The sequence below is a fragment of the Sander vitreus genome, chromosome 13 (genome assembly GCF_031162955.1).
Source record: "Sander vitreus isolate 19-12246 chromosome 13, sanVit1, whole genome shotgun sequence".
Taxonomy (NCBI): domain Eukaryota; kingdom Metazoa; phylum Chordata; class Actinopteri; order Perciformes; family Percidae; genus Sander; species Sander vitreus.
The window spans coordinates 6316854-6340424 of NC_135867.1; the positions used below are offsets into that span (position 1 = coordinate 6316854).

At 39.1% G+C, this 23571-nt stretch overlaps 1 protein-coding gene across 1 annotated transcript; it reads left to right on the forward strand.

The window, feature by feature from the left end:
• The first annotated feature begins 3478 nt into the window (after positions 1-3478).
• On the forward strand, positions 3479-22660 carry mpzl1l (myelin protein zero-like 1 like). The gene is made up of 6 exons (XM_078265350.1): positions 3479-3618; positions 7403-7584; positions 10174-10384; positions 15015-15144; positions 19703-19808; positions 21465-22660. The coding sequence occupies exons 1-6, from the start codon at positions 3546-3548 to the stop codon at positions 21558-21560; spliced, it is 798 nt and encodes a 265-aa protein (XP_078121476.1). The 5' UTR covers positions 3479-3545; the 3' UTR covers positions 21561-22660.
• Positions 22661-23571: the final 911 nt, after the last annotated feature.

The following is a 23571-nucleotide window of genomic DNA, read 5'->3' on the forward strand; positions in this document are numbered from 1 at the left end:
TTCCTTTTGTCGCATATGTCTATAATGTAGATATCTTGAGTTGATATTTATAATAGATTCATGCAATGTGTCATGAGATCATGTGGATGAGTGGGCAAGCCAGCCTGAAGTTGCACTGACAGAAAACGGTATGTCTTTTTGGATTGTATGATTGTGGGCTGAAAACTGAGAACTGGTAAAGTTAAAAGTAGAAATCTTACAGTGTGTGACCTGGATATCATTTTTTTCTGAAAGGCCTTATTGCATTGCGGCTTGGTGTGTTTTTAATTTTATTTGTGACATTTAATGTCCCTCTAGTTTAATGTATGTCTATTACATTTACAAATTGTACTCATGGCCCATATGGCATTAACCGGAAGATTCTCGATTTAATAATCACTTCTGATTCTTTCTTTTTTTTTTTTTTCAAAAAATGTAAATTGAATCCCAAAAATGATTGGAGTGGACGTTAAAAATGAGATGGGTGTTTGAATTTGTGTTCAGGGTGGAAGTCTGAAGGTCTGAAAGCTCACACTGCTACTTAGTTTTTAGTGTAAATAAAAAGTCACGACAAATAAAGCACACTCGCAGCCTAAATATGAATGATTTGTTTTTAAGGCTATGACTTGTGGGAAAATCTGCTTTTTGTAGTTTTCCTAACCCATGTTCACTCAACAGTTTCACTACAGTAAACTTGTTACATTTAAACTGAAATTTCACAACCTCAAAATATATTTTAAGCTGTAACATACAGCCATAAGCAGTCTTGTTTCCAATAAATGACAATATTAAACATTCAACCAACAAAGAGCAACATGTGAATTGGTCCTTTTTTTAAAGCTACATTTTTTGCACTTTACTGGTAATTAACACTTTTTTGTTACCACTTAATACTGGCTCAAGAGTGCACAGTTTGAGCTTTCAGGTGCAGCTTTTATCATTCCATTTAAAGCATTGTTATCATATACGTGTTTTACATTGTAAGATCTGTTTGAGGGTTAGACCGACATTATCGGTTGCTGACAAATGACATGGCACCCGGTTTAAAATAAAACACTCCAGATTTCTTCATTCTCCATTCGTCCCTTCATGTTTACAATTTTGCCACATTGCCCCATGCAATGTGGCAATGTTTTAAACAAACTACTGCTGTTGCATGTGCAGGCACTCTGTATCACCTCCAAAAATATAAAACATTTGTTACGATGATTAAAATAAACTCATAACTTGGTCACACATGATCTCTTTTAGTTGGTTTTCGGCATGTGGGAATGCTAAGGGATCATTACAATTTTTACAATGAATTTTTGTTTAAAATGTCATGGAAATCAATCGCAACAGTTGTCAAGACACTGTCGACCTGATGGTGGATAGCTAAAAAGTGTTGACAGGTTGCCTTTGCATCAAGGTAAACTGGTCAGCTTTCATTGCTTCAACTCAGCCTGGCTGCTTTGGCACCAAACAAGACAACATGGAACTGACCCTGAACGTCCCACCAATCATAGAATAGAATAGAAAGCCTTTAATGTCATTGTACAGAATACAACGGAATTAGGAGCACTACTCCTGACCAGTGCAATAAAAGACACAGGAAAAACATCACAAAGACAAAAACAACTTAAACATCCAAAGCCAACAACACAGGTTCAAATAAAATAAAATAAATCCAATGTTATTTTGCACTAGAATAAGAGTTTTTATTGCACTATGATAGATGTAAACATTTCACTAGAATAAATGTACTTTGTAGTTATTGCACAAGAGCCAGTCAATTGCCCTTGGTTCCTGCCACCTCCAAACTTTTTCCACTCCTCGTAGTTGGATGCATCAACAACGCCAACAAGGAGGAGTACAGAGGACTGATAGAGAGCTTCATCACATGGTGCTACAACAATCATCTGTAGCTCAACATCACCAAGACCAAAGAGCTGGTGGCGGATTACCGCAGGAATAGGAGGCCCCTTGTCACAGTTACCATCCAGGGGGGAAAAGTGGAGAGGGTGAACTCTTACGGGTACCTTTGGGGTTAAAATCAATCAAAAACTGGACTGGTCCCACAACACCTGTGCCCTCTTCAGGAAGGGACAAAGCAGACGGTTCTTCCTGAGGGGAATCAGATCCTTCAGTGTGTGCAACAGGCTCCTGAAGATCTTTTCTGAAGTCTTTTGTAACCAGTGCACTGTTCTTTGCTGTGGTGTGCTGGGGTGGTGGCATCAAGCCTGGTGAGGCCAGCAGACTCAACAGGCTGGTGAGGAAGGCCAGCTCTGTGGTCGGGCTGAAACTGGACAGCCTGGAGTCGGTGGCGAAGAGGAGGATGATGGGCAAAATTAAAGCCATCCTAGACAACCCCTCTCATCCCCTCCATGACGAGCCGTGGCAGATGGGCAGTTTATTTAGCCACAGGATTATCTCGTCGAAGTGCAAAACTGAGTGCTTCCTGCTATCCTCACACACACACACACACACACACACACACACACACACACACACACACACACACACACACACAGCCATTTCTCCACAAGGTCTGGTCAACTCGAAACAATCACCCGATTATTATGTACCTCGCCTTAATGTTGATATATTCTTGTTGTAGACTGTATTTTACTATTCCATATACCATAGTATATTGAATATATACATTATGACATACTAAGGTAATATGTTTCATTGACCCTTGCCATATATTCTATTATATTATGACTGCTGCTATCAATCACACCACTGGCACTGTCACTTCAGCAGCACAACTTTCTTTATCATGTCATCTTTTCTCCAAATGCTCTGCATAGTGTGTAGTTTCTACTATTTAGTGTATTCTCTTTTAGTTTAGTTAATGTACCCTTGTTACTTTTTTCTGTTACTTTCTATACTTATCTGTATTTATCTTTGTTGTGTCTGTTGTACTGCTGCAACAACCGAATTTCCCCACTGGGCATTAATGAAGGTGTAATAACACTGGGAACCGTACTTAAGAATGGAATGTAGGGCGAGGCAGACTTCCGGGTTGCAGGTTTTATGCACAGCAAGCATTTTTAGTAGGTTATATTTATCTATTTAGTTACTTATTTAGCCTACTTTTGTAAATGTAACCTTTGTAAAGTCACTTTTTATGAAATGTATTGTCTGTTTTGTCCGTCTTGCCGTCTTGGCTATGTACTGTTTGTAATGTCCTGTGTCTCTTGTATTCTTGTATTCTTGGTGAAACCGAAGAAACATTTTCACATCTGTGGACAATAAAGTTTTTCGAATTCGTATTTTATCTTATATTGAAAGACAAATAAAATAAATACATGAATAGCTGATATATTTATTTATTTAGAGTCTATTTGTTTCTTTATACTGTATTGATTTGCAGCACTATTTGTAGAAAATATCTGAAGATATCATAGTGTAGAATGCAGGTGGCAGCTGCAAGCCGTCATAGCACTTGTAGACCTGTAGGGGGAAGCAGTCGCACTCAGAACTTTGTACCCGCCGCTGCAACTCAACACGAAGAAGAAACGCCTCATACGATAGAGGGTGGAAAAAAAATCAGAGGAACCTCTCCTGTTTACAACAACATAATGGAGCCAAAATGGTCAAATATCATCTGCAAGCGTGTTTTATTGACTGGATTTACGCTATGTATTGTATTAGGTAAGTGTTATAGCCCAACTTGGGTTCAATTTCAATTTGGAAATGTTTGATTTTGAGCTCATTATTTAAGGTGGGACATCAGGTTAGCAAGCTAGCGTTGTTATAACGTAACGTTGTCGCATCTCATGTACGGGAGTGTATCATTCACAATCCTGCTAATTAATGTGTCGTTACCTTTGTTCACGCCTCGTAGCTAGAGACGAGATTTAAAACTACCAAAAATCTTATCTTGGGAGTGTAAGCTAGACCCATCCTTGTACACACATCGACATAACGTTACAGATAATTTATTAAGGAAGAGTTAAATTCACTAAAAGCTGAATATGATTTGGTACAGAGTGGTGGCTACCGCCCTTGGTGTCTACAAAGGTGATGGTGGGACCACAGCGTTAATAATATGGAGGCTAACCAGTTTGTACGCGGTAATGTTGATCTGAAATAAGGGTCGCTGGGTGTGTTTAATATATGCCGATTTAAAGAGTGACTTCAAGTAATACAGATAACGTTTAAAAGTGTGTGCTATCATGGAGGTGTTTTGGGCGATACACAAAGCCACATTAAAGTGCCAGATTTGTGAATAACGCAGTCGTTAGGCGTGGGTCTCTACGGTAACTAGCTACGTGTCGCCCGGGGAATAGTCCAGACTCAAAACACACTTTTATTCGCTAGCGTTTGAATCCTCCTCGTGGATATATATATACACGAATCCTCGTGATGTGACTGATCTCTGTTTCGGTGTGCCTATGAGCTGTGTGCCATGTTTTTTGTGTGGGTTTTTTAGCTACCTGCTCTGGTTTGTACAGCACATTGGTCAACCTGGGTTGTTTTTAAATGTGCTTTATAAATAAATTTGACCTTAACGTTACTTGTTGGTTTTATAGGCTAACCAGCACACTATTTACAGCAATTTACAGCAAACCATATATTTATCCTTAGCACTGACTAACAGTTATAATCGCAACACCGTTGTTTTTGTTTATTTTATAAAATTGGTATTGAAAAAAGTATCGAATGGTATCGAAGTATTGAGAACTTTTGAACGATACCCAGCCCTAGTCAGCCGGGGGATAGTGTTCTAATAAACTAACCAGCACACTATTTACAGTCATTTACTGCATAATATATCTTTATCATTAGCATTAACTAACAGTTATTAATAACACACAGTGCTAACGTATTAGCTCTGTAGGTTACCTGACTCTTTGCTTGACTAGCTCAGCGTCCAAAAACCTAAGATAGCATCTAATTTCCTTGTTGGCTAACCTCTTCCTGACCCAGATAGTAAAGCTACAATCCTATATAAAGTAATATACATATTATATATACATGTATGCAGTTATACAAGTAGCAACACAACTGCACGTGAGAAGGATTTGCATGATGGGAGTAATTTCATTTGCAACAGATGAAAAAGCCTACCAGTTAATTTCCTATCTAATACTGGAGATCCTGAAGTTTGGAGAAGTGCACTGGTGGATTTGAATCTCAGACTAATAACATCTGACTGGAGGAAATGGATGACAAATGCCTCCTTCTGTTTCAAATTGTGAAATTATCTTAAAGCTATTGCTGACAGAACAGTTTCTTCTGTTTTTAGTGCACAGTATTTCCTGCTGGAGTCTGGATCTCTGTCGCTGTGCGTTAGACAGAATTTGGTGTAATTGCTGTGCAAAGTGCAGAAGACAGGAGCGATCTATGCTTCTGTTTTATGTAGGATACATCAAGTCTATTAGATCCTCTCATTGTGGGAGAAAAAATGAAAGTCATATGTCTGTGTTTGCCAAGATTGTGACTTGGGTTTTCAAAGTTGTTTACAATTGTACACATCTCTGTTGAAGGGACATTAAGGTGACTGTGCTGTCAAACATTCCCCCTAATAGAGCTATATTATATATAGAGCTTATATCCTTGACGTTCCACTTTCGGGATTGTTCCATTGTTGCTGGAAAGTCCGCTGGATTTCACTCATTTAGGCCGGATATCTGTTGCCTTGGGCTTCCTTAGTCTTGGCATTTTAAACTCCGGTCGATTTAGGAGGACTATGGTTAACCTTTTCTCAGCATAAATCCAGACAGCTAGCTAGACTATCTGTCCAAACTGAGTTTTATGTTGCACGACTAAAACAACTTTTAAATGTACACATGTTCCACCAAAACCACTTCCTTCCGAGCCTATTTTGCTTTTCTCCGGTGCTTAGCACCGCCCAAGACGATTGGGATTGGTTTAAAGAAATGCCAATAAACCAGAGCACGTTTTCCTCCCATCCATCCCAGAATGCTATGTGGAGTAGCCAGACTCTCCTCCAGCGTGCTTTTGGAGGAGGGTCTGGCAAAGCGAGACTATTAATCAGTAAGCTATACAGTCAGTATTTAACTTTCATAAACCCAGTTCTGAAAGATTACGTTTTTTTTTTTTCTTTCTGTCAGTTGTAATTAATCCTGTTGTAGTCATTTCTAACAAACTTGTCAAGATTATGATGTTGATTTGTCCTTCAAGATTGTACAATGCTCCCATGTTTTTCTTCCCTTTTTTGTTTTTAAGAATTCTGGTGCACAAATTAGTTAGGCCTTTCCATACCCTTGAATTAATAATTTGTACATACAAAACTAACCGAAACAGATCAGTTATATTAAAACAGTTTAAGGGATGTTAAAGATAACACATTCTTTTGTTTATCATCCAAATCATAAAAAAATATATTCACCTCTCTTAGTGTGAAATCAAACTAAAGCTGTATTAAATCCAATCAGCTCATTTAGATTGTTTATGATCTGACCTCCACTGTATATTTTGCACTGCACTACACGGTGATTTGTAGGCCTGTATAGCACACAGCCGATCAGCAAAGAGAAGAAGTACTGAAGAAGTACTGAAACAACATGAACTATAAGAAAGTTTAGAAGGCACAGGGACAAATGGAGTGAATGCAATACATTAAACATCATTAATTTGTGGGAAATAATTTAGTAAACGGCGGGCACCTCCGCACTAAAACACAGCGCTGAGCCACAACGACCTGTAACCTCAGTTTTGACTGCTACAATAACAATGCTTTTTATTTGATGGAATTGATTAAGTAATTCAATAAATAAGTTGAGGGTAGACACTTCGTGAGTCAATGGCCCATGATAATAATTCAATGATGTGAATTATTTATTTATTTAACCAGGAATGGCCAGCTTGAGATTAAAATCTCTTTTTCGAGGGAGACCTTGGCCAAGATAGCACACCATTACAAGGTTACAAAAATCATAAAATAGAGCATGTCCCATATAGTCTTTTCACTTACAGCTCGGTCGACATAAAGCCCCAAAAAAGTAACTTAGCCATTGAAGAAAGAAAGCGTCAAAAAAGGTTGAAAAAAGCAGAGAAAACTAACTTCAGAAAACGTGCCAAAAAACAACTTAAAAAGTGGCAAAAACATTCAGAAAAAGTGGAAAAACTTTGAAAAAGCAACAAAAACTAGGTGGGCCAAAATTGATCATGAACCTTAATTGATATCAAACTTTTGGCCCGCGGGCCTTGAGTTTGACACATGTGCTTTAAAGTCTTTAATCAGTTTTCAACTGGACTTCCTGGACTGTGTTTCATTGTTTCACTGGTACCTGAAACAACACAGCACATCCCCTCTGATATGTTGAGGCTGCGCTTGTAGTCATGTTGTACTGCATTCTATTATGCAGTAATATGCTCAGTTTTACCATCCCACTACACCACGATGCATTCAACAGTTTGTCTAATTCCAGGAAACTTTTTATCTTGTCATTTCCTTAACTATTAACAGTCACAAAACCTTCATCTGCAATCGACATACACGCCGACCCTGAAGTGATGATGCAGAACGGCACCACAGGAACCCTTCGATGCACCTTTAGGTCCAATGAAGTGGTCAGCAGCGCCACCTCGGTAACTTGGAGCTTTCAGTCGAGTCAGCCCGACAATCAGTTCTCCAAAGCTCCATACGTGGTGAGTCCTTGTCGGTCGTATCCGCTGTGGGGAAGATTCCCTGCGGCTCCAGGATGTTTTCCTGCGATTGTTCTATCTGCACCGACACATGAAGAGCTGCGCCTCGGTGTAAATGCTCACTGGGATGGCATGGTTTCAATATACAGCAGGTTACAATTTCATTGTAGATACAATCTCAGTGCTGGGCATTTATTTATACTGTATCTTTTATTTGTGTGTTGTTTTTACTCCTACTCCTGCTTCCACCGTGTGTCACTGTAGCTCTGTGAATAGTTTCTTTTCGTTTTGCTTTCATCGATTTATCTTGCGACTCTTGTTTGAGCGCCATCATTTCACCTCATGGTGTGATTTTAGTACTCTTGTTTAGTTTGTATTCTTGTAACACAAAGCCCTATTGTAAACACTGCAGCAGTATTGTTTCCACAGGATTATTACAGCAAGTCAATTGATTTGTTTCTGGCAAAATGATTCATAAAGCTGTTGATTACCACAGCTGTCATGTTCAAACAATCCAGATTTACTGTCAAGTGCTAAAACTGTCTTTGTCCGCTGCTGTGATCATAATTATTGCTCCTATGTTTTAGGGCTGTCCCCTCTTATGGCATTTTTCCATTACATGGTACCTGCTCGACTCGCCTCGACTCAACGTATTGTGCATCCGTTTTCCATTGCAGACTTTAGTACCGCCTCAGCGTGGCTGGGCGTCTTATATAGCGGCGCCGCAGTAAACTGCCGTGATCTAACGCGACGCACACACACACAGAACGTCGAAGGTGTGTTGTTGTTGCCGCAGCCAGAAGACACATTTTGTGTCAAATGAAGCTGGAGGCAGCAAAAAAACCCACAGCTGGCTAAACAATTTAAAAATGGCGGGTTTGTTCAGGACACCCCCCTCTGTCGCTTTCACGTCACCTTTTGGTATCGGCTCAGCTCGCTTGGAACCTCGACAGAGGTGGTACTAAAAAAAGTACCCGTTAGCAGTAGAGTTGGGCATCGTTTGGATTTTAACGATTCTGATTCCAATTGCGATTCTTCCTTTCGCTCCCGGTTCTTATCGATTCTCGATTCCGATTCTTTGAGGGGTGGAGTTGAAACGGGTCACATGCTTATTTCATAAATAAGTTTTATTTTGATTCAATAAAATAAAGCCAGACTAGAGCGCCGCTTACTGTGCTCCACGGCTACAACACAACAAGCCCCTGGCCACTTCGGAAACCAAAACTTGCGCATGTTAAATCGGGAAGCGATGATCGGATTTGAAACCAAATCCTCCAAACTATTCCAATAAAGACTCGATTCTACTGGAATCGTAATTTTTGAAACAATTTCAAGTAGGAATCGGTTCTCGATGCCCAATCCTAGTTAGCAGGCACCAGGTACTTTTTTTCGTAATGGAAAACCAAAAAAGGCGGGTAGAGTGGAGCAGGTACCACGTGATGGAAAAGCGCCATAAGACGATTAGTCGACGAATTGGTCGTTTTGAGCTTAGTCGACTAAGATATCTTTAGTAGATTAGTCATTTCTTCATGCTGAATGACTTATTTTCAAGGAAATTCTAAGCACATCTCTGGTAACACAAGATTTAAAGTGATGCTTTTGCATGATTCTCTGCAGAGAAACTCAGTTTTCCTGATCTGTCGATTAAATCAACTAATGGATTAGTCGAGAACATTTTATGAATGTTAGTCAACTAAGAATGTCTTTAGTCGAGGACTGGTCCTAATGTGATTGTGATTCTGTTAGTGTGTACTAATCGGAGACATTTAAGCGCCTGAAAAAAAAATCTAAACAGTTGATCCTAGAAAGCAAAGTCTGCTGTATTGAATCAAAGGAGTCTGTGGGGCGGGGAGGATTGCGGATCACGTCTCCGTCCGCAATACCTACTCCTTTTTGTTTACAGATCAGTCAGGCTAGGCGGGAGCCTCCTACCTGTCTGCTGTGAGCTCCTGCAAACATAATGACATAGCTGTAAGGTTTTTAAATTGCAGAGAAGTCATGCCAGAACAGATACATGCAGTCAACACTGGGAGTATGTCCACACTAAGTTGGTTAAATGCATCTTTTTCTCTCTGTCCAGACAAAAACAACATTCTTTCTTCCCCCCAAACAGAGTGTATAAATCTTAAAACACCACCATGGTATTTTGGTTTGTACAGGGACTCTACAACCCTCTCTGTGATCGATCATTCGGAATATCAATTTAGCTGCAGCATTGACCTGGCGATTTTAAAATAATTATTTCATCACTGCAGCGCAGCTCAAATATCAACATAGTTGTTGATTCATTTTATGTCCATTGACTTACACTGTTGCAGCTCTAATAATATATGTAATAAATGACTATGCCATAATACATTAGTCATTTTTATTTGTGAACTATTGTTCTAATCCAAAAAATCCTGTTGCAAAGGCATCAAGGAAAGTTTAAAATAGAAAAACATTATTTTTTAGCCATGTTTACTAGCCCTACCATTCTGTTCTCTTATTAATACTACCGCATGCAATACTGTATCTGCTAGACAAATGGTGAAATGTGTCTACAGAATAATATGTCTGAAGTATAATCTCAATTTCCTTCTCTTTTGGTAGATTTTCTACTTTTCCAATGGGAAAGGATTCCCAGGACAAGATGAGTTCAAAGACAGAGTGCAGTTTATTGGAGACGTAAACAAGAGGGACGTCTCGATACAGCTGAGTCCGGCTCAGTTTAGTGACAACGGGACCTTCTTCTGTGACGTGAAGAACCCGCCGGACGTAACGGGAACACCGGCTCGAACAGAGCTCAGGGTCGTTCTGAAAGGTGAATGCCCTCACTTCTTTTCAAATTTGAAATCAAAATGATTATTATTGTAAAGGATTTCTTTCAAAGATGAAAATCTGTTTCAGCTTTAAGGCAGGAATATCTAAAGATCGTGATTAAACAACATCTACCTGCGTCTTGTTATGGTTTGAGCAGGAGTGCGGCCTTCACCCATTCACTGACTCACCCTAATTGGGCGGTGTGTAAAAATGCTGTCTGAGCCTGCAGTGTGCCTCATTGTGCTGAATCTGTCTTGTTTCCAGGAAAAGAGGGGGACTTTTCCCCTGTCAATTTGGCTTTTTACTCTCAAGAAGGGTGCCATTTTGGACACAACGGGTGGGTTCCACCACCTAGAATTAATTAAAACCTTGTGTAAATAACGGTTTATCTTAAAATGATGCTGCACCAAGCTTTACATTTAGTTTTAAATCAGATAGGATTGCCTTTTCAATATTATTTAAATCTCACTTTAGTCATCTTTAAACCTAAATCATCAGGCGTGTAAAAACAAAAACAAATGTTAAATGTGAAAGTCTGCAGTATAGAAAAAAAGAAACACTAGATCTTCTGTGTTTGGCTATAAACAATGCACACACAGCATGAGTGACTTTCCAACAAGATGGGAAAAGCTCTTGTTTACTTTGGTTACCATGATGTTGGAGGTGTGCTTCTAAAACCGGTTACCCACGCCCAACTCTTCATCTAATTGGCATTTTTTTGGCTGTTTCTTCTTGTACCGTCAGTGTTTCCCACAGATTAGAAAACAATTTGTGGCGGGGGGGTGAAGTCTTCTCTCCTTTACGGGAGACAGACACTGTGTGCACGGAGGAAGGAGCTGTGTGTATGTGAGCGAGACGCAAGTGACAGAGACGGAGGAGAGCAGGGAAAGGAAATGCAGCTGAACATGTTTTAAATAGCGTTCATAAAAAAAATGAATAATGAAACGCAATGTGCGGCGGCCGGTGTTGATAGTGCGGCGCACCGCCACACATTAGTCTGTGTGGGAAACACTGACCGTTTGTGCCTGCAGTAAGTAAAACTGGTTAATGGTGTGAAAAGTGCTTGTTGTTTACATAAAATAAGATAAGATAGAACGTATCATCCCAAAGGAAATTGTTGTGCAGGAAGAATCTAAAGATCTAAAATATCAATAAGGTGCAAATCCAAAATGTACACAATGCCAACAAAAGACCCATGAAGCTTTAGTGACAAATGGCAACAAGCCAACCCATTGCATTTCCTGCAGCTGGCTTACAATAAAAGCATCCGTCTGATTGTCTGAATGTGGTCATAGAAAGCTTTTTAATGTGAAACAAGAGCCGCAGGAAGGGACGGTATTATTACAGTATGAGGAGAGCAGAGCTTCATTTCATTTTAAAGATTAGTTTTTCTGTTCAAGGTGCCACCAGACAAAGAGAATTTTGACCGTCTCGTTGTGTTATTGTAGTCAGGGTTGTGTGCTGTCTTTCCTCCTACAGCCAGGAGTTGATTTGGATGTCCAGATTCATCCAAACACATTTGAAATTAATTTGGCATTGTTCTCATTTTGGGTACACAGGTAATACAGTGTTTCCCTCAGATTCGAAAGCAATTTGTGGCGGGGGGGGTGTTTTGACCTCGAACTGCATTTTACCGCAAACTTGCGACTAGTTAACTTTCTAAAGCAGGCGCAATTGCTTGTTTGCTAAGAGTCGGGTCGGTGATTGTGAATGTGTGATTGTGTAAAGGTGTTCACGAGATAGATACCAACCTTTAGTGAACTTGTGAATTTCGCCAGCCATCTTCTCTCCTTTTATGGAGAAAGAAACTGTGTGCACAGTGGGCTCGATGGTGTTGTAAGCCTCCAATGTCGCCTTACAGGCAGCTAACCCTCACCTTAACGCTAACATAACTTCTTTGACATAACCATTGCCGTGCTGCCTGGAAGGCGACGTTGGGGGCTAAAAACACACACGACCGAGAGATGGAGGAGAGCAGGGAAAAGAAATGCAGAAGAACGTGTTTTAAATAGAGTAGGCGGCGGCCCGGTGTTGATAGAGAGGCGCACCGCCATACATTAGTCTATGTGTGGGAAACACTGTAATACTTATACTACATGATCTTTAGCTCAGCCTAAATGTTGCATTCATTTAGAACTGCAAACAAACACCTGTGTCATAGCTGTCTGGTTATTAAAAGTTAATCCACAACTTCCAGCCAGCCAGAATGAAGGATTTTTAGTGGCCATAGTATGACTAGGACACTGTTAGCCTGGTTGACAACAGACCCTTCTCAGTTGTAACTGAGAGTGGGTCTGGGCAAGCTCCAATCGCAGCGCATTTCCAAAGGGGCGTCACCAACGGACGCCGCTCAAATGCCTCTGGGCGCAATTGGATAGTCCTTCAACCAATCAGACCGACGATCCGGGTGACGTAGCAGCTACAGTGGCATCAACGGATTGCTGTGCTTCAGTGGCCGTCATGTTGAATGTAAACAAAAAGCTGCTTGCCGTCGCCGCGCTATCGTCATCGTAAAGCCCCCCCTCAACGGTTGTGATTGGTGCCTCGATTTGGAAAAATTGGAAATGGGCTCTTGGCCAGACGGTCTTGCAGAGCAAATCTCAAATTTGCCGGAAGTTCGTCAGGGTTTTCCCAGATTAGGATACTGTATGTCCACGACAAATTTCTCTTTTTTTTTCTAAATAGTTTTTTGGGGCTTTTCCCCTTTATTGTGTAGAGACAGTGGATAGTCATGAAAGGGGGAGAGAGATGGGGGATGACATGCAGCAAAGGGCAGCAGGTCAGATGCAGGACTCAGCCAGCAAGGGGCGAACGCTCTTACTGGGTGAGCTAGAGGCCGCCCCGTCCACGACAAATTTCCTTTGGGACAATAAAGTCTGTTATCAATGTTAAATGAATGATTGTTGCTGCAGCTCTCTTCGTAGAAGTCTGCAGTCAAATCAGCAGGTGCATTCTTTATTACTTGTTTTTCAGTTACATGAAGCCCACATGTGCATGTGGTGGCTTATTATCCTGTGGCTCAGCAGTGGTTGCCCCACCCTCCAGGTGGGAGATTGTTCTGCATCTAGCATTTGTATCAAGGAAGCAATGCAGAGCCTAAATAGAAGACGTTTGTGTGTTTATCAAAACATGTTTGACTAAGATTTTTTAGCTCTTCCAAAGAGTTGCCATAGTATTTTTCCTAAACACACAGATGCTTTTGTTACTGCTGGATTACCAGGTACACTCCCAGTTTTGAACCTGACCTTTTATGTACACTAACACAACTTTATTTACACATCATGTTGAGACAACCCGAGAAAAACAATTGCTGATGTTGGGCTTTCACACAGTATGTCATCAATATCTATGAACCACGAAAATGCGTTTTTAAAAGACATTTTAAAAACTTGTTTTAATATTTAATTATGTTTAACTGTAATTTACATTGGCAGACATTTCACTTTCAATGAAAAAGGCAGTCGCCCCGTATCACCGTACGGTATACTTTCAATACTCATTTGGATTGAAGCAGCAAACATTCAGTGTAAGAGTAAAAAAAATGACATAACATTATTTATAAAAAGTTTATTTTATTCACAGCGGCACACTATTCACAGTAGTGTTTTGACCTCGACAACCCAACTGCATTTTACCGCAAACTTGCGACTAGATAACTTTCTAAAGCAGGCGCAATCGCTTGTTTGCGAAGGGTCGGGTCAGGACGCCAACATTAACACACTGACAACATTGTATTCAGAATATAAAATATTGTTATAGCACTTTTTAATGTGTGATTGTGTAAAGGTGTTCACGAGATAGATACCAACCAACCTTTAGTGAACTTGTGAATTTCGCCAGCCGTCTTCTCTCCTTTATGGAGACAGACGCTGTGTGCACGGAGGGCTTGATGGTGTCTTAAGCCTCCAACGTCGCCTTCCAGGCAGCTAGGCTAACCCTCACCTTTACCCTAAACATAACCATTGCCGCGCTGCCTGGAAGGTGACATTGGGGGCTAAAAACACCAAACGCTGCACGGTGGGAGGAGCTTTGTGCGTGTATGTGAGCGAGACACAAGTGACAGAGAGACGGAGGAGAGCAGGGAAACGCAACGGTGCGTTTTAAAGATTTCCACTCTGGAGGGTGGTTTCACATTTTTGCGTTTTTAAGCCCCAAAAACGCCGTCGCCGTCTTAACGAAAGGCACATCTGATAAAATATTTTTAATGTTTTCACCCGCGAGCGTTCTCGTGTAAACAGGGCCTTAGTTGCCTGTCTTATCTTTTTGTGTGCATTAATTAATGAAAATACCGGTATATATTTTTTTGAAAACCTTTTAACTTTTCTAATAATATTTTGAGTGATTATCACTTAAGAGTTGTACATTTTTATAAGCTCTTGTGTAATTTCCCTTGCATTTTGGGTTTCTGGAAGCTTTATTTGTTCTTAAATTGACAAAATGCCAGACTTACAGTATAGCTGAGTTTAAAAAAAAAACAAAAAAAACATGCATGCGTGGTAAGGACTGTTTTAAAAGGTGCTTAACAAAGACATTCACCCAAACATATACTAAGGACATAGACAGAGGTTTTTATTTTATTTTTATTTTTATATTTTAACCAACCATGTGTTGTCACTGTTGTGTTTGTCCAGAATCTCTTCCTCAGAGCAACACTACCATTATAGTCGGAGCAGTTTGTGGTGCTTTGCTTCTGCTCGTCCTCATCGCTGTAGCTGCCTGCGTTGTCATGAGGGTGCTTCACAACCGCCATGAATATGAAGGGTAAGTGTGCAGTCTTACATAAACTGTATTACAAGTAGGACTGTCGCTGATTGATCACATTAACACCGCTGCAGAAACGCAACACAACACAAAACCTACTTTCCAAAATAACAAAAGGGATTTAGAAAGTAAGTTGACGTCCGCGAGAACATTCGTAACGGCATTTATTAGCAGTGTATAAATATTTCATAAATGCTTTGTCACACACACGTTAATGGTTATTAATGTATTTGTCAACAACTATAACTCCTAGCACCCATAAATGGAGGCTGCTGTATACACAGATAATGTATGATAATATAGTAAAAGTTAATATAAATTATTTTAATATTAACTTTTAATATAAGCATTTATTGATCCCCAGAGGGGAAATTCAATCGTTGCAGCACAATGAGAGGAATAAGTACAGGTAAATAGAGAAGGTAAAACATAAATAACAAGATATATATATAAAGAATAGAAATAGAAACTATACAAGAACAATTAAAGAGAAAACATAAGTAATGATACGTTGTCTGTATTAATATAGAAATATAATATAGTATATAATGTAATAAAACAGTATAACATATTAACATCATATAGTATAATATAGTATGGGATGTAATGTAGTAATATAGTACAACATAATATATAGTATACACTGAAAAGCCCTTTATATCTGCTTATAAATGCTAAATAGTGATTATTTATATACATTCTAAGGACAGTTTTTTTTTATTGTCAGTTCCTTTTTGTAATACTTGTTCCAATGAATTAGTTAATTTAAATCAATTATTTCATTTAATATTTGTTCCACTGTTAACTTGGCATTCTGTATAGAGAAGATGTTTTACCTTGTCACTCGGAAAATGCCAATTGGTGTTGTATTAAAAATTATAACAATACACCGGTACTGTATTTACAGCTAGCAGAGTGGTCAAACTGATTATAATACAATATGTGTGACATTAATCCTCACACGTCTAATCAGTGGAATTAAATGTTATTTTACCTTTTCAACAAGTAGATGGAACCAAGCCAATCATGAATAAGTGTTCTCAGTGTTTTGTTGTTGTTGTTGTTGTTGTTGTTGAAATGTCAGGTAAGTTTCTCAGATGGACTTTATGCCGCATGTGTGTTTTGAGCTGGTTTCTTGAATCATTTTTATTTCCAGTAATATTTGACTCCTTCAGAGATTTAATCATCACGTCTCGCTAACTCTTTCTGCATGGGAGCAGGGTTCACTTTCTCTTTGTGGAGAATAAAAATGTTTGTTTGGGTCTTTTGTCTTTTGGGTGATCGGATGTTGTTACTAATTATAACATGTTTTTTTTAAAGGCATGGTCAAAAGCTAGACGTAGTTTCCTTTGTGTGCTTGAGGCCATGTCTACCTCGCATGCTGCAGCCACACTTGTTCTGTTCATCTCAATGAGATAACCACGCATTGACCCATTATTATGAGAAATTAGCATTGTTAGCAAATTAGCAGCTGGCAGCAAATTTTAAAGGCTGCCAGCTGCTATTTGGCTGTTGGATGGTTTGAGCCCAAGTAGCCGCGATCTTTGGGGTTTCTGTTGTCACTGGTGCCAGTCACTTTACTCCATTACTGTTTGTTAACTAACTTCACAGCAACACTTTCTATTAACATCATTGATCAGCTTGTTGTCAGCTTATCAGCATGTTGTCAAGTCATTGTTCATCATCTTCTGCCGCTAACACTTCAAACTAACCACCATCTTCTTCATGTGTGTCCCTCTTATCACCAGCTTTTTTGTAAATGGAACATGTTTGGTCAACAAAAATGTTTCGAGGTTGAGTTCAGTCATTGTGAACAGCTGATTATAAAGCTTATGTAGCTGACGTTAAACTGACTCTTTCTGTACAAATTGTTATACATTGTCTTTACTAGAGGTGCACCGATAACCTGTTTGATTCTTAATAATTTTATTTATCTAAGTACAAATCAATAAATGGCAGAGCTGCAGCCAGGAGGAGGAAGTATTCCAATCATTTACTGAAAATTAGGGGTGGGGGGAAAAATCGACACAGCATAGTATCGCAATATTTTCCATGGCAATACTGTATCGATACACAGACGCCAAGTATTGATCTATTATTATATATATGTTGGTCAGTTTGTCTGCTTGACAATCTCATTTTGCAGCAATAAAATTGAAGTGAGATAAACAAAGAGAAATGTATCTTTTTAGATAAAACAGATGTTGACAAAGTTTTCCTTTGGGGGACATAAATGGAAATTGGGAAAAATCTGAGGTTGAAAATATAAATAAATAATATATAACATAATAATACATTGCAATAAATAAATTGCAATGTATCGCAGAATATTGTGATATGTTTAAAATCGCAGTAATATCGTATCGTGATGATATCGTATCGTGATGATATCGTATCGTGAGGCCTCTGATGATTCCCACCCCTACTGAAAATACTCAACTACAAGTGAAAGTCCTGCATTCAAACCTTTCCTAAGTCAAAGTATGGAAGTATTATCAGCAAAATGTACTTCAAGTAAAAGTATTCATTGGGCAGTAAAATGGTCCCTGTCATTGTTTTACTATTATGTTTCTGGATTAATATTACTGCCTAGAACTTATATTAAATACAGTACTTGAGTAAATGTACAACCATTGGCTGCCAGTAACGATTATTCAATGAATCAGCTGCTTATTCTCTCCATTCATCATTTATGGCTTGGTCTGTAAAACACTGATAAAGAAAAATAATAGAGAAAAAGTAATGTCTGAAGATATTCAGTTTACTATAATGCAAGACTTTGGGATGTCCCGATTTAAGTTTTTATTTTTTAGTCCCAACCCTGATCCAAGTTCATTCATATTGTTCGATCTTTATCTTATTTACTTGGATACATATTTAAGGCTGCAGTGGGTAGAATGCAAAAAAATGGCAGAATTTGATGTGGAGTGAGACTTCTTCCTGCAGCTCTCCCCTCTTTGTCGCGCGGGCAATGCATGCTCAGAACAGCCAATAGAAAGGTTTTATCTCTTTAAAATGACCTGTGATTGACCAAAGTCTCACGTGACGGCTAGATTTTCTGAAGCCTGAATACAGAGCAAAGAGGAGGTGCAGAAGTCTAGTTTTCTCTCAGTCCACTTGGGTTACAATATGCTGAAAGATTATTATGGATTTTTTGCCCAACGACGCCAAACATAAAGTGCCTACCACAGCTTTAAATCAAGAATTAGACACATTGAAATAACAGCTTTAAGTCTACTAAATCTGACTACTTATTTTTTATGAGCTATTTGATTCCAATACTGGAGTCCTGGTTAATAAATATTTAGTTTATAAACTTGAATTATTGAAATGATGTAAATGGAAGTGTAACTGGATGAATGCGACCCCTGAAATTGACGTGAGGCGGATCGCTAGAGAGAGGACGCATCATTCTGTTGGAGTTGTTGGGAACTACAAAAACACTGTAGAGTGGTGTTACAGAATGATGCTTCTTTATTGTCATCAACACTCTTTGACGGAATATAGAGAGCACACAAACACAACGACATCCAAACTTAATTTTGGCCTGCCATCAATTTTTTATTTTTTTTTAAACTACATTGTGTAAGAATTTTTCACATCTAGCAGTGACATTGTATATGACAACCAACTGACTACCAGCGTTTTAACTCCTACGGTGGCCGTATTATTACAAGAAGTACGACTTCTTCCGTGAGTGTTCCTTACCAGTGTAATAATAGTTTTACGTTTTCGTTATTTTGGTACCATTTCATTGCTAACATCAGCTATCAGGTTCCCGAAAGAAAGCAAGCTAATGTTAATAAAGTATCAGCGTGATCCTCCATCTTCAACAGGCTTTCAAACCTGCCGGCAGATGGAGTAATCTCCCCCTGGCATTCGTCACGGTGCCACTGAGTGTAAAAGCGAGAAAGGCGGAGGTATGTCCCTCTTTGGCTAATGTATTTTAAAGATGGAGCAACATGGCTGCCGCCATTCGAGCGACTCACTCGTATGTATTCTGAATGATTCTGAATGGCAGATTCTACGCTTATGAGAATACTTTGATTAGTTGGTGGAAGTGGAAGGGTTTTTGCTAAGAATCAACTCAAAACATTACACAATGGAGCTTTAAATAATACCAGTCCATGTGAACACATAAGTTTAGTAGTCAGACAAGAAGGTGAGTCTTTGAAAATAAAAGAACCCAGATTATAATAAACTGTAGTTTTCATACTGTTAACACCAGGAAATTGTTGCCCTTCCTCCAGATTTTTTTTTTTAATATTGTGCAAAATGTTTCATAAAGGTATTTATCAAATTAGAGTACTTAAAAGCTGCGTTAGCACCAGTCTGATATCACTTCAAATCGGTGCACCTCTAGTCTCCTGACTACTTTCAGTATCTCTGCCAAACCACTGGGAGCCACCATGCCCTTTGTTTGCAGCTAGTGTTTCTTGTGCTGCTCATCTCTCAATGTTTTATTTTTGTCTTGTGTCCCATTATTTGTGTTTGTCTCCATTTGACTGTGCACCAATGATTGCTCGACACCACGGCAAAATCGTAAACCCTAAAATAGATGTACGTCCTTGGAAAGCGTGAGCTCTCAGGCTCCAAAACCACGAAAGAAGGTGGAGTCCAGCCTGGAGGGCTCCAGGTGTACCAGTCCCTCGGGTCCACTACAGGTAGGAGCTGGGGGACAGACAAATCCACTGGCTGCCACCATTTCACTGGAAAAATGTTGCATTCGTGTTGTTTATCCAAACCGAGACTGGAGTCTCTATCCTCATCCACTGATTCAGTGCAATATTTAGTGTGTGCTTTAGATCCATCACAAAAACCTAAACATGAATCCAACACTAACTATAATAAAGTTTATTTACATCTTATTTGTCCAAACAACTGCAAAAGTAGAATTGAAGATCGTGCGATCTTCAATTAGAATATTGGAGTGTCAGAAATACGTTTTTAAAATAAAAATGCACAACTTAAAGGAAAAGTTTGACATTTTGGGAAATAAACTTATTTGCTTTCTTGCAGACGGAGTTAAATGAGCAGATTGATGCCACTCATGTCTGTATGCTATTGCTAGCAGCTGATTAGCTTAGCTTAGCGAAAATACTGTAAACGGGGAAACGGCTAGCATGGGAAAAACATCTACCTACCAGCACCTCCAAATTTCATCTATTACCGTTTTTTTTTCAGTAAAAGTGCTGTAAATATATTAACCCTTGAACATCCTTCTAAAAAAAATTGCTCAGATGTCTACTGAAAAATGTCTGCATCAAACAAATCAGACATAAAATAAAATTTTAATAATATTTTCCGCTTTCACTGAGTTAAATCTTTTAACCAACCTCATCACTATTAAATATTTATTCATTTTCAGATTTTTCACCCTTTAAATGGCAGTTTGTTTACACAATGCCACTGCTGTTTTTCTGTATACTAAATGCATGTATTTGCCCCACAGGGCAAACATGAGAAAATGGCTCAATCTGGTGGAAAATAGTAAAAATTACAATTTTAAAGCCAAGGCTCTAGATTGAACGCCTAATATAAAAGAATGCGTGATTTTATTCTGTAATAAATAAAATATAGTGGTATTATGGGAATATTTATTTCCTTAGGGGTCTGAGTGTCTGCATTTTGGCTACAAAGTTTATTATAGACTTATTATAGGAGCTGAGGTTGAACTTTCAACATTTAGAACCTCACACCCTTGCCCAAATGTATGCCATATGCATTAACATAGCCATTTCTTGTACTGTAGGTATAGTATTAGTCAAAAATAAACCTACAAAAAACAGCCCAGTCAATGTGCACAACTATTGTCGTGATGTTATGGATTTAAATGCACAAATATTGTATAATAAGCCAATATAATATGCATCCACCCCTTCAATAATGACTTACTGCTTGTAATAATAACTTGGGCTGCATAAAAACGACTGAAATACATTATTTAAATAGTTTTCCCATTCATGTTCTGTAAATTGACTAATTGATTAATCAGCTGTGTGCATGAGAAGGCATTTTTGCCTTTTTCCAACCTTGTGGCTAATCACTAATGGAGCCAGTCAGCGTCAAACTCTAAAAGAAACTCCTCTTCCATTACGTAGAATTGAAATAATCAGCCATTCACGAGTTCTTCTGGAAAAATACCAAAACACTTATTATGGGCTCTTGATAGACAATGAAACATTTAACCACCTCCTCAGTTTAAAAATGATGCAGTAGGAAAAAACAGGGACTCTGCATATATCAAGGTTCCTCTCTGTGCTCTGAAAATTGATCTGGTCTTTCACTGACTTGTTTTTCCGCCCCTTGTTATTTCCCAGGGCCCGGTGATATACGCCCAGTTGGATCACTCGGGCAGCAAAAACTCATTCCACAAGATGGAGCCAGTGGTCTACGCTGACATTCGTAAAAACTGAAGAGGAACTGGGGACCAAAAACATAAATAAAAACACAGTAAAGTATCAGACCTCTCTATCAGCTGCTCTTGGGAAGGGTGAGAATGTTAATACAGGGACAAAAGTTGGTGCAGTTTTTCTCTCTCTCTTTTCCTTCTCTTGTCCTCTGAAAGCATGATGCTGTTTTATGATAAAGTAATGTCTCCATGTGCTTTTTATTGTAAAGACCAAAAAAAAGAAGCAAAGAAACACTAATGGACGTACATCACCCCTTTAAATTGTTCTCAGTAAAAAAAAAAGAATGCCTTCATAGATATCATTCCACATGTTAAGATATTTTTATTGTTATTGCGCCTACTAAAGGTTCTGCAGGCTGTTGCACCAGCTGAACATAAGTTTGATTGTGAGTATATAACAACTGCTACATTGTGAACTTTGTTTCACACTAAACCATCCCTACCTAAACTACTAATCAAAACATTGATGCCGAAATCGACGTTACTAACTAGTGAAGGAAAGTGAGAGATTAAAAAAAGATACAGTTTATCCTATTGCATGTGAACTAGCTGACATATGACAACACGTGTTTGTCCGACTAACAGCACCTCGTTATTTATCTAACACTTCTCTGGTGTGAACATAAACTATACTTATAACAACATCAATACAAGTCTAAGAGATTCTGCCAAAGTCAAAACCTCAACTGTTAGAAGTTTCTGTTAGGAACAGCAAACTGTAAGTTGTGGGAAGCGGAAAATTCCCAGCTCTCCTGAATGTCCCACTTGTGCATGTCCTAATCACGATAAATATAAAGGGATCTTTCACAAGCAATGAGCTACCCAATTTAAATATCAAAGACAAATGTTCATCATTAGTCTGTCTTGACAACAGTTAATCAGGGATGACAAACGGCTGGGCAGACACTGTACGATTCATTGGTCTTGTATGTTGTGTTAACTCACCTTTCACGTTTTAATTGGCCTTTCTGCACGGCCAAAAAACAAATGACTTCTACGCCACACACTGTGTGGACTTGGGTGCTCACACATTTTTTGTTGGCTGTGTCCTCAACGATGTTGATTAAAAGAAAAAAGAAAACTTTGTGCAATTCTACTTAAGTATGGACCAGCAAACGGATGGGAAGATAGGGAAGCTGTTTCTGTCACAACACAGTCTTAAGTCAAGACTACAGTCATCCACAACATGTAAAATACCACTCCGAATAATGTTTAAACCAGCTCTCTACACTAAATAATGGACCTTTTGACAACAGCCATGAGGGACATCGAACCCCTGAGCTGCTCAGACTTTAAGACAGCCGTCCAAAATTTCGAACGAGCCGGAAATCGTCCGACAGCCAGATGGTTTAAGTAATTTTTCATTCATTCATTCATTGATAGCTTCTTTCTGGTGGACATCCGTCCTTAGTCGTTAGTCGGAGGACACCAAAGTCTGACATCAAAGGCTGTTTCCAGGTGTTGGGGAGTAGTACTGCATATGTGGAAAAAAATGTGTATTAAGCCTTTAGTGTAAGGAAGCTATATGAAGTCTGATAAATTACCTCAAGTGATGTCACTTGAGTCAGCATCGGTTGGGGCTGAAGACTACAAGTTTGAAAATAAAATCGGTAGATGTGGAGTTAGAAAGAAGGGCGCTTACCAGACTTCTGTGGCCCACTGCTCATCTCTGCTGCAGGCTCCGGGCTATGTTAGCCACTAATAGCATAACACACCTGGATCTCACACCGAACAAGTTGATGGCCCAGTTGCATTGTGGGTATTGTAGGCGCCAGGTTTTGACAAGGAAGAAGAATGCGTGGAATACAAAATACTACTCTTAATCTGTACGGTGTCTGTCCAGCCTAACGCCCATCTTAACTCTCTGTTGTAACTAACTTGTATAGTGAAGCCTGTTTCTATAAGATGACTCTTAAATGACATTCCAGCTAAGCTACGTTTGTATTTACACAAAGATGGTGCAACAGGCTGCTGAAGCCCCAGTTCATTTCCACCGTTTGGTAGTTCCATAGTGA

Excerpts from the sequence above, each read along its gene's own strand:
- mpzl1l (XM_078265350.1), top strand. The coding sequence starts at position 3,546 with ATGGAGCCAAAATGGTCAAATATCATCTGCAAGCGTGTTTTATTGACT. Across the intron at positions 3,619-7,402 it reads TACGCTATGTATTGTATTAG|TCACAAAACCTTCATCTGCA; the intron begins GTAAGTGTTATA and ends AACTATTAACAG. Across the intron at positions 19,809-21,464 it reads GTCCCTCGGGTCCACTACAG|GGCCCGGTGATATACGCCCA; the intron begins GTAGGAGCTGGG and ends GTTATTTCCCAG.